Here is a 16,278-nt window from a genome sequence, read left to right as displayed (position 1 = left end):
TTCACAGGAAAAGGGACATGATTAAATCAAGGGCTAGAGGTGGGCAGTATCTACCCCTGGGGTATCTGGGGTATCAGTGTCATCACAAAGGTCCCTCTAAGGGGGAGGCGGGCAGGTCAAAGCAAGATGGAGGAAGAGGGTGGAGGGAGGAATTTCAGGATGGAGGAGGGGAGGGGCCAGGAGCCAAGGGATGTAGGCAGCTTCTAGAAGCTGAAGAAAGAAAGGAACAGACATTGTCCTGGAGCCTCCACAAGAAACACCTTAATTTCAGGCTCACAAGACTCTTCCTGATGCCCAGGAAGGAATAACAGAGGGCCTGTGGTCATCAGTTCTGGCTGCAATAGGGAAGTGAGGCAAGCTCACCCTGCAAGGGCCCAGCCCTCTGCTCCCCATGGAGATAACCAGAGGCCTTGCCCCGACTTCACACCTGGGCCTCCCAGGCTGACCTTGGCTCCGGTCTCAGCAAGGAGGGCTTTTCAGGTCGTGTCTCCTGAGGGAGAAGAGGCCCAGAATGCTCGTTGAGTGCCCCACCCAGAGCTGGTGGTGGTTGTCCCTTTGTGTCAATTGCTCTTTAGCCAGAGGTCCAGCTGTGACCACCACTCAAGAGTCAGCCAGCAATCCTTTGTCTCTGACCTCCTTGTCCCTGCTGAGGAAGAGGAGGGTTTGTCACCCAAGAGCCTGGGGCTGTGGATCCACCGTCCCAGTTCTGAGGGTGGGGCCCAAGCCTTCTGGAACTCAGGACTCTCCTGTCTCCATAGGGGAGGAGAGGAGGCAGCCAGGAGGTCACCCCACAGGAGCCCAGGGTGGTGAGATCACCCATTTCTCTTAAGAATGGGCAGCAGGGGTCCTTCCCAGAATTGCATGGCTTCCCTGAGGACATGCCCACTGCAGCCATCAGCTGGCTGAAGGTGGCCTGGCAGAGCCCAGAATCAGGGCGTGGGGAGCCCTCAGCATCCCTCTGGCTTCTTTGCCTCTTTTACAAGGACTAGGAAACACCTGCCTCCCACCTCCACTCACTGTTGTTTTGTAGTATGTGTGCATGTGTCTGTGTATGAGCATGTGTGTCTGTGTTTGTGTGCATGTGTCTCTGTGCATGTGCCTGAGCACATGTGTGCACGTACACACATGTATGCATGTGTGTACAGGTGTACACGTGTCTATGCGTGCATGTGTGTCGGTGCATGTGTCTCTGTGTGCAAGTGTGCACAAGTGTGTGTGTGTCCATGTGTGCATGTGTATCTGTATGTGTGCATGTGTCTGTGTGTGACATCCCCGAAGGGCGAGGACTTTGGCTCCCAGGATGGTGTTGTCTTTAGTCAGCAGACGGGGGCTGCTATTCTGTAAAGCATCTCTCACCCCAGGGATTCCTCCTCAGACTTACTGCCATGCTAATGTCTGTCCCTGGGGCCCTGGCAAATGGGGAGATCTCTGCAATGACATTTCCTAAGCTTGTGTTGTGTGAAACTGTATCAGTCTCCTAGGCTGCTGTAAACAAATTGCTACAAATTCAGCCACTTAAAACATGCATCTGTTTTCCTACATGTTCTGGAGGTTAGATGGCTGAGGTCAGTCTTACTGGCCTAAAGTCCAGGCACTGGCAGGGCTGATTTCTTCTGCCGGCTCCAGGGAAGAACCTGTTTCTTGCCTTTCAGGGCTTCTAGAGGTGCCTACGCTCCTTGGGGCACGGCCCCAGCCTCCCTCTGCAAAGCCACATCCAGGCACCTTCCCTCCACCCTGACCTCCTGCCTCCCTGTGAGGACCGTTGTTGTTACACTGGGTCCACCCAGATAACCTAGGGCTGCCATCTCCAGGTCCTTAATCCCACTTGCAATGTCCCTCTGGCCATGTCTACCAGGAGCTGGGCTGGGCTTTCTGTGCTGCTGCCCACAGTGGGGGAGGGAAGGGACAGTATGTGGACACAGATTAATGTCCCAAATCTATGTTCTCCTCAAAGTCCTTCTGTGTCCTCTTCAAAGTTCTTTGGACCAGCAGTTAAAAATTGGGCCTGGAAATTCAGAATGTGGTACTGTGGCCACATATTACATTGAATTATCTGAATTTATTCTGTGTGTGTGTGTGTGTGTGTGTGTGTGTGCATGTGCCTGCACATGCACATGTGTGTTGGTAGGACAGAAAGAGCTGAATATCAGCACTTTTGAAATAGGTGTTGAAATAGGTGGATCCTTATCTGTTAGAAGCACCTGCTGCTGTATTAAGGGCTTCCCTGGTAGCTCATATGATAAACAGTCTACTTGCAACGCAGGAGACCCAGGTTCAATCCCTGGGTCAGGAAGATCCTCTGGAGAAGGAAATGGCAACTCATTCCAGTATTCTTGCCTGGAAAATCCCATGGAAGTGTTGTAGCAAGTGGGGAGGCCCCCCTTCAGGGCCCCAGGAGCGGGCTCTTGTCTAACACTCAGAAAAGAAGTGTCCGAGGAGACACGTGCTGACAAAGCAAGAGATTTTATTGGGAAAGGGCACCCGGGTGGAGAGCAGTAGGGTAAGGGAACCCAGGAGAACGGCTCTGCCGCGTGGCTCGAAGTCTTGGGTTTTATGGTGATGGGATTAGTTTCTGGGTGGTCTTTGGCCAATCATTCTAATTCGGAGTCTTTCCTGGTGGCGCATGCATCGCTCAGCCAAGATGGATGCTAGCGAGAGGGATTCTGGGAGGTGGACGGACACGCGGTGTCTCCTATAGACCTTTCCCGAACTCTTCTGGTTGGTGGTGGCTTATTAGTTCCGTATTCCTTACCAGGATCTGCTGTCATATGAAAGGTTACTAGAGAGCCTGGCCAGGGTGGGCGGTTTCAGTCAGTGTGCTTCCCCTAACATAAGGAGGAACCTGGCGGGCTGCAGTCCATGGGGTCGCAAAGAGTAGGACACGACTGAGTGACCGACAGGTGAAACAATATAATTTGTAAAATAGGCTTTGGCTGAGGGCAGACCGATGTTGGGACCGGGGGACAGATCCATGGGTTCACTATGCCATTCTCTCTACTTCTGAGTGTGTTTGGAAATTTCGACCAAGAGGAGTAGAAGAAAAACCCACAAGCACAAACACAAATGGAGTCAGTGGCTCCGATCCTGCTCCCCCGCCCCTAGTTCTGCTTCCCGCCAGGTGGGGCTGTTGTCGGGTCCCTTGCAGAGGGCAATGTGTCCACTAGAGCAGGGGGCACATGCTGGCCACAGGCCCCAGGGCTCCAGGCCACGCTCCGCCCCGTCTGCCCCAAGGCTCCAGGAGGCCACGCTGCTTCCTCGGCTCCAATGTCATCGCCTAGGCGACCGGGACGCTGCTGCCACCGCCGGCCTGCCCAGCCACGAGCTGTGGGCCTTCCGGCTGCCTTCCCTCTGCACAGACCCTCCAGGGCCCAGGCTCCGCCAAGGTAGGCTTGGCTCGGGCTGGCCCTCCTTGTTCAGTTACCGGTTGGGGCTCTTTGGGGCCACGCCAGGGTACAGAAGCCCCTCCTCACTAGCTCCCCACCTGGTGCTTGGGAACTGGGTACCTTGGGGGCGGGGGTGGCAGACGGGCCAGTGCGAGGAGGCCATGCCTGTGGTTCCCCTGATGGGGCTCAGCCATTGTTGTGTGGCACTGCCGTCTGCCCCCAGGGGGGTGGCAGGGCAATTTGCATGGCCCCGGCAGTTGGGGGAGGGACAGAAGTCACTCTAGTGCCACCGCTTCCACCCCTTGGGTCCACCAGGAACTCTCTCCATGTTCTGCCGAGGAGGCCTGGAGTGGCTTGCCCAGTCCCAGCCCCAGCCGCATGGCCAGGCTTGTCCCGCTGGGGGCCACCATTCCTCAGCCCCATAGGGCCAGGCCAGAGCCGGTTTTCCCTGGTCTCCCCCACCCACCCCGGCTGCCTCCCAGGCATCACCAAGACCCGGGCAGCAGGACAGCTTCCTGTGCTGCCTGCCAGGCACTGTGGTCCCACCTGCACTCCAGGGGTGCCTCTGAAGTTGCACTCGAGTGGAGGGGCTGGGGTGGGGGATTCAGCACGATGAAAGCAGAGCATGTGTGTGTGCAGGTGTGTATACACGTGTGCATGTGCATTGATGGTGGTGGCTCAGTGGTGAAGTCTGCCTGCAATGCAGGAAACACACGTTCAGTCTCCTTGGAAAGATTCCTTGGAGGAGGAAATGGCAACCCACTCCGGTATTCTTGCCTGGACAATTCCATGGATAGAGGAGCCTGGTGGGCTACAATCCATGGGGTCACAAAGAGTCAGACACAACTGAGCGGCTAAACACACCAAACACAGACATGTGTGTTGATGGTGCTGGTGGGGTGTGTAGGCCCCGGTGGCTGGCTCTTCACCCCATGTGCTGCCATCAGGAAGCAGATTCTGAAGCCCAAGTGGAACGAGGAGTGAGGGCTTAACTGCAAGACAGCCAATAGCAGATTTACAAATGGCTCAGTGGTCAGACAGGAGCACTGAGTGTGCACCCTGAGATGCCCCAGGAATCCTGCTAGACACCCCTGTGTAGGTCAGCCCTGCATGGTGGGTGTGATGTCCCCATTCTACAGATGAAAAGACAGGGCCTCAAACCACACACAACTGGTAGGTGGTTGAAGGCGCCCGAGTGCAGCTGGTTGAGGGGCTGAACTCAGAAGTGCATTAGCCCATTGTGGATCAGTGTGGAAGGGGGTCCCAGGACAGGATACGTGTCCTCATCCCTTCTGCACCCTCCTGCATTCCTGTGGTCCATATCCCCACCTCGCTGGACCCAGCCAATCCCTGCCTCTCTGACCACCAGCCTCTAGGTTCACCAAACCCACGATGTGCCCCCGGGTGGCCTTCCCCACCAGAATCCCCCTTCATCCCTCTGAGAGCCAAACCCCTCCTTGTTCTCTGAGTCCCACAGCTGCAGGTCGACAACCCTCCCTGTAACCAAGGCCTCTGGGCCCCCTGTCCCCTCTCCAGCCCGCCTGGAAACTCCTGCCTCCCCTGACCTGATGGGCCATTAGGGCCTGTCCTTGGCCGAGCTCCACCTGGCTGGCGCCCCTTCTCCACCCTCAGTCAGCTGGTGAGACCAAAAATGACAACGCACAGGGACCTTCATCTCCCCTTGGGCTGACCCCAGGCCTGTCCGTGCCCCTTCAGCGCACCCTTCACACTGTGGGGGGAAGGCTGGTTCTCTTGTCTGCCCCTCAAGAGAGGAGGTCTCTTGGAGGGTGGGGCTGCCTGGCGGGAAGGGATTGGGTGGATCCTAACCACAGTTGGGCTCAAACCCAGCTTCTGAGTGAGTGGCCCTGGGCAAGCGGTCTGCTGTCTGTAGGAACATCTGGAAAGTGGGGTGCAGCAGTGCCTTGATCTCGTTAAGACTGAGATCAAGAAATGCAGAGGCTTCTAGGCTGGGGTTGGCACTGAGGGAGGGCACATCATTATCAGACAGAGACCCCCAGGGCCAGGGGGTGGGGTGGGGGCACCTTGGAGATGTGGGGGCAGGGAGGCAGGTGGGACAGAAGGGCTGATGATGAGAGTTCCTGGAGTGAGTGAGGCATGGAGGGACCAGTGTTGTGACACCTTGGATGAGGTCATGTCAGATGTCAGCTAACTTCAGAGATAGAAAGCAGAATTCATGAGTCAATTGGAGCTCTCGAACTAGATCAGGGCCTCGATGGCTGGGCGCGGCAGGGTGGGTGGAGAGCTGAGTGGGGATGGGTAGAGGTAGAAATTAGTGGGGATGGTAGAAATTAGTACATCCTGAGCCCATAGCGAGGAGCCCAGGGTGAGAGTCAAGGAGTCTGTGCAGGGGGGGAGCACAGATGATGTTTCCCTTCAAGGAGTGTCGAGGTGTCCAGAGGCGGGTGGTCAGGTGGTTTGGGAATGACCATGTGGGGCAGAATTGAAGAGCATGAATGCTCGCTCAGGGAAGAGAAGATTCTGGAGGACAGAACCTGGCACACTGGCGTGTAGAGGTGGGACCCCGGGAGGGGTGGCTTGGAGGAGAAAGACAGAAACAGCAGGAGTGCCTGGCAGACTGGAAGGTGAGAGCGTTGCCGAAAGTGGGGGTCTGGCTGCTCGTCACTCAAAAGCCAAAAGGAGGCAAGCCTGGTGCAAAGGAAACTTTGCTTTTTTTTCGGAGGCTGGCAGCAGAGTTGAGGGGGTGGTGGGCAGACTCCCGTCCAAAGGCTGACTCCTTCCCACTGAGTATCGGGGCAAGAGCTATTATAGGTGGAGGGAGGGGCTACATGTGGAAACAGCACAGTCAGCTCTGACAGTCATCTTGAAATTGACCACACGGTGGTGATCAATGACATCAGTGTCATTTTGATTAAGTACAGTTAGTCTTCAGTTCCAGGTCAGTTTGTTTCCATTTCTTGAGGCCAGTTCTGTTTTTTTTGTTTTGGCATACATCTTAGTTTCCCCTAGGGATCCAGCCCGCACCCGCTGCAGTATAAGTGCAGAGTCCTAACCACTGGACCACTGGGGAATTCCCTGAGGCCAGTTCTCAGAAGAGTGGCAGCTTATGTCATGGCTACAGTCTGGTCTTCGTGTCGTTGACTTCTTCCACCTGGTGGGGGTACAGGGGTGGGGTGCATGAGCCTACATCCGGCCACTGGGGGGCCATCAGATGAGGCAGGAGCAGGGAGCCTGGCTAAAAGGCTGCTGTACTTATGGGGCAGTGGTGAGGGGATCTGGGTTGGGGTGGCCCCGTCAAGGGGAGCGCTGGATTCCAGATCCACGTGAAGGCACGGCTGGAGGTGGGCAGTGGGATGGAGGGCCCAGGATGCGCCCAGCTGCCGTCCATTCACAGCCACCTCGGCTCTCATGTGGGCCACGCCACGACCGAGAGCTCAGACACCTGCTCTGCTTGAAGCATCTCCTCCATCCTCTCCAGCCTCGTGAGGCTCCCAGCCCTGCAGCCACCCGCCTCCTGGATCCCCTCCCTGTCCTCTCTGCTATCTGAACCTTCCTCACCGACACCCTCGCTTCTGCTCCCACTCTTCTCTCCCAGCCCCCCGACAGGTGGCTGGATGCTGCCATGGAAGCCCCCTTGGCGGTGGTGCAGTTGGGCTTGGGGCACCATTCCAGCTGCCCTTGACCTGCCCCTTCTTAGACCCAGGACCCCCCAACCAGTGTGAGGTCATTCCCTCTGCCCCCCACACTGTGCCTTCTTAGAGAAAACTTCTCCCCACCAGTGCCTGTGCCTCTGACACCCCACCACTCCCAACCTACAAACTTGCCTGCCCCCATTCTCCAGGCTGGGCAGGAACTGAGACTTCTCCGTTGTTCCTCTGCCCCTGGGGTCCAGCCTTTGAAGCCCAAGCTGGAATCCATTGCTTGCCTCCAGCAAGTGGGTTGTCCGTTACCCTGGGATGGCACATCAGCTTTCTGCTGCCCTGGGTCCCATCCATTGCTCTGCAAGTGCCTTGTTTTTAGAGAGAGAAGTGAAGAGAGGGCCCTGTAAGCGAACCAGGGACAGGGCAGCGGCCAGACCTGGCCTCTGCCTGGGACCAGGGCAGTTTTTTTCCTCCCTGTCTGCTGCTACTCTAACCCTCAGGACCCACTGGTCCATTACAGCTCGCTCCGGGATCTCGAGCTCTTCATCCGTGCCTGTATCAGAGCCCTGCTGAGTACTCAGGCTCTTCCTATGCAGCACAGGAAGCAGGCTCAGAATGGGCAAGACACCTGTCTGGGGTCACACAGCTGCCAAGCAGAGTGGCAGAGTGGGGCTAAGTGGACAGAGGGGGCCGGGGGCCGGGAGTGTGGTAGGCAGTGTAGAGCTACAGAGCAGAAAGCCAGGGGACAGGGACTGTGTGTCCTGGTCTGACCTGCACATGCTGGGATGGGAGGAAAACCATGGGCAGGTCAGCGGAGGGTGGCGGTGGGGCCCGGATGTGGGTAGGGCCTCTGCATGAGGGTGAAGAAAGAGGGGTGGGCGAGGGACTTCCCAGTAGCGTGCCGGTGGGGCTGTGTGGGTGGCAATGCAGGCTGGGGAGGGAGTTGGGCCTCCTTCGCTCCCCTCCTAGAAAGGCCAGGCTGAGGGCAAGGTCAAGAGCCAGCTGACTGGGTTGGAGCTGTGACCAGCCGTGTGCCCTTGGGTGAGTGACCTGACCTCTCTGCACGTTCCACGTCACTGCATGGGCCTGCTGGGACATGGTGGGGCTCAGCCATCCTCTGGCATTTCTTTCTTTGTTTGGCTGCAAGAGTTTGTCCACCGGGAAGCTGGTCATGGCAGCCTCTCTGGTGGAGCGGGGGTGGGGTGCCCCTGGGTCCCCGACACTCAGCTTGGCCGAGCACCTCTCCCAGCAGAGGTCTGGGTGACGCCAGAGCCGCACAGCCCTGGAGGATCTCGTCGGCCATTTCCTTCCAGAAGTGCGTGAGGCTCACGTGGTCAGAGGGCTGCTGCCCAGCTCCTGGCCTCACGTGGGTACTAAGCCAACCGTTAGATTCAAACAGAAACTGCCGGGCAACCTCAGGGTGCTCCAGGCTGGCCCAGGTGCGGAGGGAGGCCATCCTGCCCCTGGCACCAGCAAAAGTAAGAGGCCCGCGGGATGAGAGGCGGCGGGGCTGGGGGATTCCCGGGCCGCTCCCAGGCTCGGCCTCCCCCGCCTGCCTGGGGCCCCAGCCCAGGAGGGAGAGAGGGTGGCTTAATCGGGCAGCTCCAGCTGTTTTCATATTTCACAAGCGCACCCTGCCCCAGGGTGGGGAGGCTAAATTTGTCTCATCAGCAGCACTGGGCTCCCCCCGAGCGGAGCCGAGAGGGAGCAGGGAGACACCCCAGGGTGATGGAGCCGCGGCGATGCCCTCCTCCCTGGCCCTGCAGGCTCCGTCTCTCTCCACAGGAGGCCCAGGTGCCACCCTGGCCAGCCCCGGCCGAGGGTCCTGTCTTGTCCTGACCGCACCCCACCCCCTGCTGGGCCAGCGGGGACAGAGGCTATCCAGCCTCCTGTGGCCACGTGGCCCGGTGCGGGCGGGAGGGGCAGGTGAAGATGGCCGCTGCCCATGCTCCCTGAGGGCGACACGCTTCCGGCCACCATTCCAGGTGGGACCCCTGTCCTGGCCCCACTGGCCTAGGGCAGCCTGTTCCGGGGTGGGTGGCTGGGTCTACAAGGGGCCCCTCAGCTCCGAGGGCCCAGGAGGCTGGGCACTGGGTGTCCTTCAGGAATTCTGTTGGGCTGCTGCCCAGGGACAGCGCCATGTCACGGCAGGGCCTCCTGCGTGATGGCCGCCTGACCCCTCTGCCCGGGTACGGGGACTTATGGGCGCTGGGATGTTCTGGGGTTCCCTCAAGACAAGCCACAGGGTATTGGAAGGGGCTGGGAAGGCCCCTGGGATCCCTCCTGTGATGGTGTAGGTTTATCTGCCCCTTAGATTTCAGTCCATCTACGTTTATGGAAATAGCCAGGGATAGAGCCACAAGAAGAACCAGTGTGTGACTGAGGACAACCGGGATGGATTGTTTTGGGGAGGGGACAGGGAGGGTTCTTCGGGTCTTTTCCCTCTAAAGTGACCGGGCCGCACCCACTCCCTGAACGCTGTGGGGAGGGCATGTGCTCCAGTTGTCCCTCCCTGTGCCCAGGCCAAGTGTCCACACCCACCATAGGTGGGTGGGGGCCCCCTCTATGAGTGGGGTGTCCCTTCCGAAGGGTCACAGGGGCCCCAGTTTATGGGCCTTGGTTCTGGAGCCCTGGGCAGGGGCCGGTGGAGGGAGAGGAGAGGAGAAGCCCAAGGCCTTGAAGTCCTGCCGACCAGCGAGGCTGCTCTCTGGGCCGCACAGGGCTGTGTGTGCTCTGCCACCAGCCAGGTGATGGGGGCAGGATAAGGCTCATTCTGATCTGGAGTCAGGGAAGTCAGCAGCTTCTTGGAGGAGGCAAGGCCTGGCCTGGCAGGACCAGGGTGGGGTAGGGAGTGGACAGGGGACCAGGGCTGAACGTGGAGGCAGCCCTGGCTGGGGTGCATGGGGACGGGGCTGGGAGCCCAGGTCAGGCTGTCACTCTCGCTGGGATTTTGGAGGATGAGGTCAGAGGGTTGAGCTCCTGAAGGAAGAGTTAGCCTCCTAGGGCCTCCAGCTTCCACCAGCCTGGGGCAGAGGGGCTATGCGCCTGGGGCAAAGCCCTCAGGTGTTTTTGGGTGGGGAACAGAGTGGGGTTCTTTGGGTCTTTCCCACCTGGGCTGCAGCTGGGACCCTTGGTAGCTTGGGGCACGTTTCTTGGACCTCTGAGACCTGCCCAGGGGTGGCAGTGTGGGAGCCTGCTGGCCCCGGCAGCAGCTAGCTGGCTTCTCCCCTGCAGCACCGGGCCTCTGGGCTGGAACCTTTTCTGCTGGGGGGCACTGCAGGATGTGGGGCCACGTCTCCTCCCCCAGGTGGCTCTCAGAGACCTCGGGGAGTCCCCAAATGAAGTTGTTAGGGCGTGGGGCTGTGTCTCCACTCAAGCCTGGGTTGAAGTCTCTGGGCCACCAGCCCCCACCCCTCAGAATCACAAATATTCGCTGGAAATTCCTTGAGGTGAAGTGGTTTTGGGGGCCACAGCCCACAGTCGGGGGTGTCTGAGCATCGGGCCAGCTGCCGTGAGAACGGGCTGCACTCTGCCCTTCTCACGCTGCCGTGACTGCAGCTTCCCCTGGCCGGGTGCTCAGGGATTCCTTGAGTCCAGCCCCTACCCACGCCGCTCCCCACCCTCTCGCGTCCATGTCTCCAACCTTGAGCAGGACTGGACTCCTCTCGTTGTGACAGGATGCACTTCCTTTCCAGAGAAACTTCAACTTGATGGCAAAGCAGAGCTGCACACCATGCATTTGTGCCCTGTGGCATCATTGCTACCACCTGGGGGATATCATCGGAAGTTGGTCTCTCCCCCCTACATGCGATTTTTAACATAATTTGCATCATTTGCAAAAGCAGTTTCCATTGTGAGCACATTTCCAGATTTGCAGAGTGTGTCGGGGAAATTGGATTTAATTTGCAGGAAGTGGTTTTAGAATTGCTTTCTTTCTCTCATGCCTGCGAACCTTGGCCACTTTGGCCGAAATGCTGCTAGTGGGTAAAGGGAAAAGATCATCCCTGCCCAGGGGAGAGGGTGCCGTGCCCATCGAGCCCAGGGCGTTCTGGCGGGGTGGGCAGATGGCCTGAGGCCAGGCATCAGTGTTGCCTCTTCCTCACGCCCCAGCTCCTGCCTGGGTGGCGGGTGGTCCCCAACACCTGTAGATACTAGGTCGGCAGCTCTGTCACACGTAGCCCAGTGCAGCCAGCTCTTCTGAGTTTTCCAAGGATGTTGGAGATCTGGGTGCTGCGTGACTTCCTGGGTAGAGTCCCCCCGGATCCTCTGAGTTAGGCAGGGCAGGTTTCTGGACCCATTTTGCAGGTGGAGAATCAGCGTGGGAATCACCCTCAGAGACTGGCGCCATCTTCGGGTTGGCAACCAAAGGGGTCCCCCCAGTGGGCCAGGTGGGCCTATATGATGCTTTCCCTTTTGGCAGAGGGGTCTATCCCAGAATCTCTGTGAGTCCCGGGGTGCTGGCTAAAAGTGGACATGGAGCCCTGCATTTGGGGTGTATTGGGGGCAGATGCAGCAGGATCTGCTGAAGACAGTGGAGTTTGGTGAGCCTGAACCTCCTCTTCCTTCAGGAAGGCTGAACTGTCTAATCTGCAGTCCTGGTGATGAGGGCTGGGGTGGGACCCCTGCAGCCTCCTGCTTCCCCAGAGGGCTGGGCACCTGCAGGTCTGTCCTGAGCCAGAACTGGCCTGTGTGATGGGGCAGGCGCCTCTGACCCCAGCAGCTTGGGGTGAAGCAGGGGGTGTGGTTAGGAAAGATGCTGGTTGTGTTGCCCAGGGTGGGGACTCTCTGTCCCACCTCCTGGCTGTTCTTAGGGGGAAGCAGGTGTATAAGCGTGGGGAGGGGGCTTCGGGGAAATTCCCAGTGCTGATGTACTACCCCAGGTGCTGGGCAGCGGGAGTTGCTGAGAACCAGGACTAGGCTCCGGGAGAGAAACTGTCTTAACTTTCACGTAACTGGCAGAGTGACATATTCCTGACATTCTTGGTGGTGCCGATTTCCCCCCAACATACTATCCCAGGCTCCTTCTCTGAAGTTCAACATTTCTTTATTGAGGTGAAACTCACACAACATAAAACTAAGCCCTTTGCAGCAAGCCTTGCAGTGGTGTTTGGCTCGTTCACAGGGCTGAGCAACCGTCACTTGGTCTATTTGCAGCGGTCACCCCACCCCCCAGCCCACCCCACTCCAAACCCGCCCTCAGTCCTTGCAAACCACCAAGTGGCCTTCCGCCTCTGGGGATTCACCTTCCTAGACGTTTCGTAAGACACATGACCGCTCACTCAGTGTGAGGTTCTGAGGGCATAGTGATGTAGCTGGTGTGAGAGATCATCCTTTTCATAGAGTGAAACTGCAGTGTGTGGACCTACCAGGGCTTCCCAGGCCGTGCTGGTGGTAAAGAGCCCGCCTGCCAATGCAGGAGACGTAAGAGACTCAGGTTCAGTCCCTGGGTCGGGAAGACCCCTGGAGAAGGAAATGGCAACCCACTCCAGTTTTCTTGCCTGATGAATCCCACGGACAGAGGAGCCTGGCGGGCTGTGGTCCATGGGGTTGCACAGAGTTGGACATGACTGAAGTGACTTAGCACACACACAGGTGGACCTACCAGGACTGTTTATTCATTCATCTGCTGACGCTCCTGGGGGCTATTTCCACATTTCCCCTGTTGTGGGTGCTGTGACCAGAGACAGCATCTTGCTGTCCACTTGCTGCGTGACGTTAGTCAAGGCATTGTCATCTCTGGGCTTAGTTGGGCCATTGGCAAAATAGAGGGGGTGGGACCAAATGTCCTGGGCCAGTTGAGTCTCGAGCTGGCACAGCCTGCCACACCAAGAGGCCACCCTGACTGATCTCTGCTCTCCCAGAAAGGACCACCCATGGTGAGTGGGTGACGGTGGGTTTCCACCCAGTTTCAGCTTGGCGGCCTGTTCCACGCCTGCTCCAGCCAGCGCATTCTGCTTCCTACCAACTCTACCCTGTTCTGAGTTACCTCATGGCCAACTCCAGGCCTTACTGGAGCTGCACTGGGTTTTGGACAGCTTAGCCCAGGATGGGAGTGACCTCCCCAGCACAGGAAGCATGCCAGTGAGTGCTGGCCAGCCCCTTGTAAAAACTCTGTGGATCATGTGCTAAAGGTTTGAGGTGGAGTGGGCAGGAGGCATGACTAAGTTACTTTCCAGCTCTGAGAAGGCCACTTGTTATCCCCGCACTTTCAGCTGTGCTGTGTGACCTTGGCAGGTCACATAACCTCTCTGAGCCCCATCTCCTGAGACGGAGTGGAACCGTCTCCGAGCCTGCTGGGGAGTTGATTTGTGGCTGGCACTTTCCAAACCACTTGTTCCGGCCGCCTTCACTTGGCCCCACCTTAACCTTCCCTGCCCAGCCCCTCCCAGCTCGTGCCACTGCCCCAGGGACGGTGGCCTGGCACGTGGCAGCCCCAGGAACATGCCACAGGCCTCAATCAGGGCCCACTGCCTGGGGACAGACAAAGCAACAGATTGCAGGCCCCACCCTTCCTCCCCTGACGGCTGTGGGCAGGTCCAGGCCTGCCCGCTTGGGCACTGCCAGGAGATGGCCGAGCTGACTCCTGTAGCCCCTTGCCAAGAACCTGGAGGCCAGCCCAGGGGAGACGTCGCCTGGGCCTCGGTGGGGGCAGTGGGCAGAGTGGGCTCTGGTTTCCCTGCCCCTTCCTCCCTGAAGAACAGGGATCCCAGATGTGCCTGGCATGGCCACTGCCGTGGTGACAGGGCTGCTTTGGGTGTAACTGGGGCATGGGTTCTCTCAGGAGGGGTGGTGGTGGGGACAAAGGCCAGCAGACACGGGGCTGGGGCCCTGAGCCCTTGGCATCTCCTGTGAAGGGAGGCCATTCATGCCGTGACCCCCCTCCAGTGACAGAGCAGATTCTCCACCTCGGCCTTGGTGGCTGCCTCACCGGGTTGGCATTGCTGTTGCATCCAGGCTGCCAGCAAGGATCCCACTACAGAGGTGAAAGACTGCCCAGCCCTGCAGCAGTTGGGCACAGCCAGGCTCCTACCCGGGCCTCGGCTCCAGCCTCGGGTGGGCCCTGCACCTACCCTTTCTTGAGGGGGACACAGGATCTGAGCCGTCACTGGCTGCTGGGGCATCAGGAGCCCGGAAACCTGGCTTGAGTCTCCCCCCCAGGCTAAACCTAGAGACACAGTTCATCATAATAATGACCACTCGTGTGCCAGTGTAACTATGACCCAGACACAGCAGAGACTTTATCTTCATGTTTTGTTTTTATTTTTTAATTTAGTTTTTATTGAAGTATAGTTGATCTATACTTCCCTGGTAGCTCAGAGGGTAAAGAACCCACCTGCAATGCTGGCGACCTGGCTTCGATCCCTGGGTTGGGAAGATCCCCTTGAGGAGGGCCACTCCGGTTTTCTTGCCTGGAGAATCCCCATGGACAGAGGAGCCTGGTGGGCTACAGTGCATGGGGTCACAAAGAGTTGGTCACGACTGAGTGATTAAGCACACAGCACGTAGTTGATCTACAATATTGAGTTAATTCCTGGTGTACAGCAGAGTGACTCAGTTATACACATATATACATTCTTTTTAATATTATTTTCTGCTACAGTTTGGAGAAGACAATGGCACCCCACTCCAGTACTCTTGCCTGGAAAATCCCATGGATGGAGGAGCCTGATAGTGGAGGAGCCTGATAGGCTGCAGTCCATGGGGTCGCTAAGAGTCGGACACGACTGAGCGATTTCACTTTCACTTTTCACTTTCATGCATTGGAGAAGGAAATGGCAACCCACTCCAGTGTTCTTGCCTGGAGAATCCCAGGGACGGGGGAGCCTGATGGGCTGCTGTCTATGGGGTCGCACAGAGTTGGACACGACTGAAGTGACTTAGGAGCAGCAGCAGCAGCAGCTGCTGCTACCGTTTATCACAGAATATTGGTATAGTTCCCTGTGCTGTACAGTGGGACCTTGTTGTCCATCTATTTTAGATACAATGGTTTACATCTACTAACCCTAAACTCCCCATCCCTCTCCACCTTGGTAATCACATGTCTGCTATCTATGTGTGTGAGTCCATTTCTTCTCTCTTCTTTCATTCTTTATTATTATTTTTTATTTGGCTGGGCTGGGTCTCTGTTGCATCGTGGGGCTTCTCTAGTTTTTCAGCGTGCGGCTGAGTACTTGCAGTGTGTGTGGACTTAGCTGTGGCCCGTGGGACTTTTGTCCCCCGACCGGAGACTGAACCAGACCTCCTGCACTGGGATCTCGTAGTCTTAACCACCAAGAAAGTCCCCCATGAGTCTGTTTTGTAGACAAGTTTATAACTTATACACGTAACTGATACCCTATGGTATTTGTCTTTCTCTTTCTGACTCACTTCACTTAGTATGATCATCTGGCTGAGACTTGAAATCAGTGCTCCCAAGGGGCCTTGCAGCAGCCCCATGAGGGGGTGCTGTCATCATCCCCGCTTCACAGTTGATGGCTCTGAGAAGGTCTAAGGCCATGCTGCCCCCACCCCTGGGTCTCGATTTCCACCCCCAGAAAGGGTAGGATGAAAGGAGCGGTGGGTGGGGGCCTGCACCAGGACCCAAGGGTGTCCCCGAGTGGTCGCCATTGGCCCCCCTGCCACTTGTGCTTGAGGACGCTGGCCAGAGGGCTCGGAGGCACCCTCCCAACCCACCCTCTTGTTCTCTCCTCGCGCAGAGTGAGCTGCCCTCTGCCTGTGCTGGAAGATGTCCCAGTCCACCCAGCCCGCCGCCGCCGACGAGGGGGCCACGTTCCAGCACCTCTGGAGTTCTCTGTGAGTATCGGGCCCTGGGCAGGGTGGAGAGGGCTGGGTAGGAGCTGCTGCCCTGGGCTTCCTCCTGGAGTCGCAGGCTCCACAGTCTGGGCTTCTTCCTCTGGCCAGCTGTCCAGAGGGCTCCGGGCAGGGAGAGGTCCAGGGGACAGAGCCTGTGGGTGGCCACCTCCCTGGCACTCACACCAGCCCTGGAGAGGCTGGTGGGGCAAGGAAGCTGGGGATTCTGAGAGCTGAGGTTAGGGGAAGGAGCAGAGGGGCAAGGGGAGGTGCGGGCTGTCCTCACGCTCTGGGCCTGGGCGGTCTGGGCTCACCACTCCGCTGTCCGCTATGTCTTCCTCTGTCTAGGGAGCCGGACAGCACCTACTTTGACCTTCCCCAGCCAGGCCAGGGGAATGAGGAAGTGGCGGGTGGTGCAGAGGCTGGCATGGATGTCTTCCACCTGCCGGGCATGACCACGTCTGTCATGGTGAGTGGGGCTTCCC

The 16,278-nt window shown here is 58.0% G+C and overlaps 1 protein-coding gene across 6 annotated transcripts in view; it reads left to right on the top strand.

The window, feature by feature from the left end:
* The window catches only part of TP73 (tumor protein p73), a 74,809-nt gene that overhangs the window by 10,704 nt on the left and 47,827 nt on the right, over positions 1-16,278 (top strand). For 2 of the 6 annotated variants that reach the window (XM_070768334.1, XM_070768333.1), the window contains exons 2-3: positions 15,700-15,796; positions 16,142-16,262. In XM_070768334.1, the coding sequence (XP_070624435.1) occupies positions 15,729-15,796; positions 16,142-16,262 (189 nt within the window). In that variant the 5' untranslated portion in view covers positions 15,700-15,728. Of the gene's footprint in view, positions 1-3,276; positions 3,384-8,462; positions 8,482-8,844; positions 8,989-15,699; positions 15,797-16,141; positions 16,263-16,278 lie in introns of those variants that run through there. The other 4 variants (XM_070768338.1, XM_070768332.1, XM_070768336.1 and 1 more) reach the window with 4 other exon arrangements.

This window comes from Bos indicus, chromosome 16 (assembly GCF_029378745.1).
Source record: "Bos indicus isolate NIAB-ARS_2022 breed Sahiwal x Tharparkar chromosome 16, NIAB-ARS_B.indTharparkar_mat_pri_1.0, whole genome shotgun sequence".
NCBI lineage: Eukaryota > Metazoa > Chordata > Mammalia > Artiodactyla > Bovidae > Bos > Bos indicus.
This window is presented reverse-complemented; position numbering and strand designations above follow the sequence as displayed.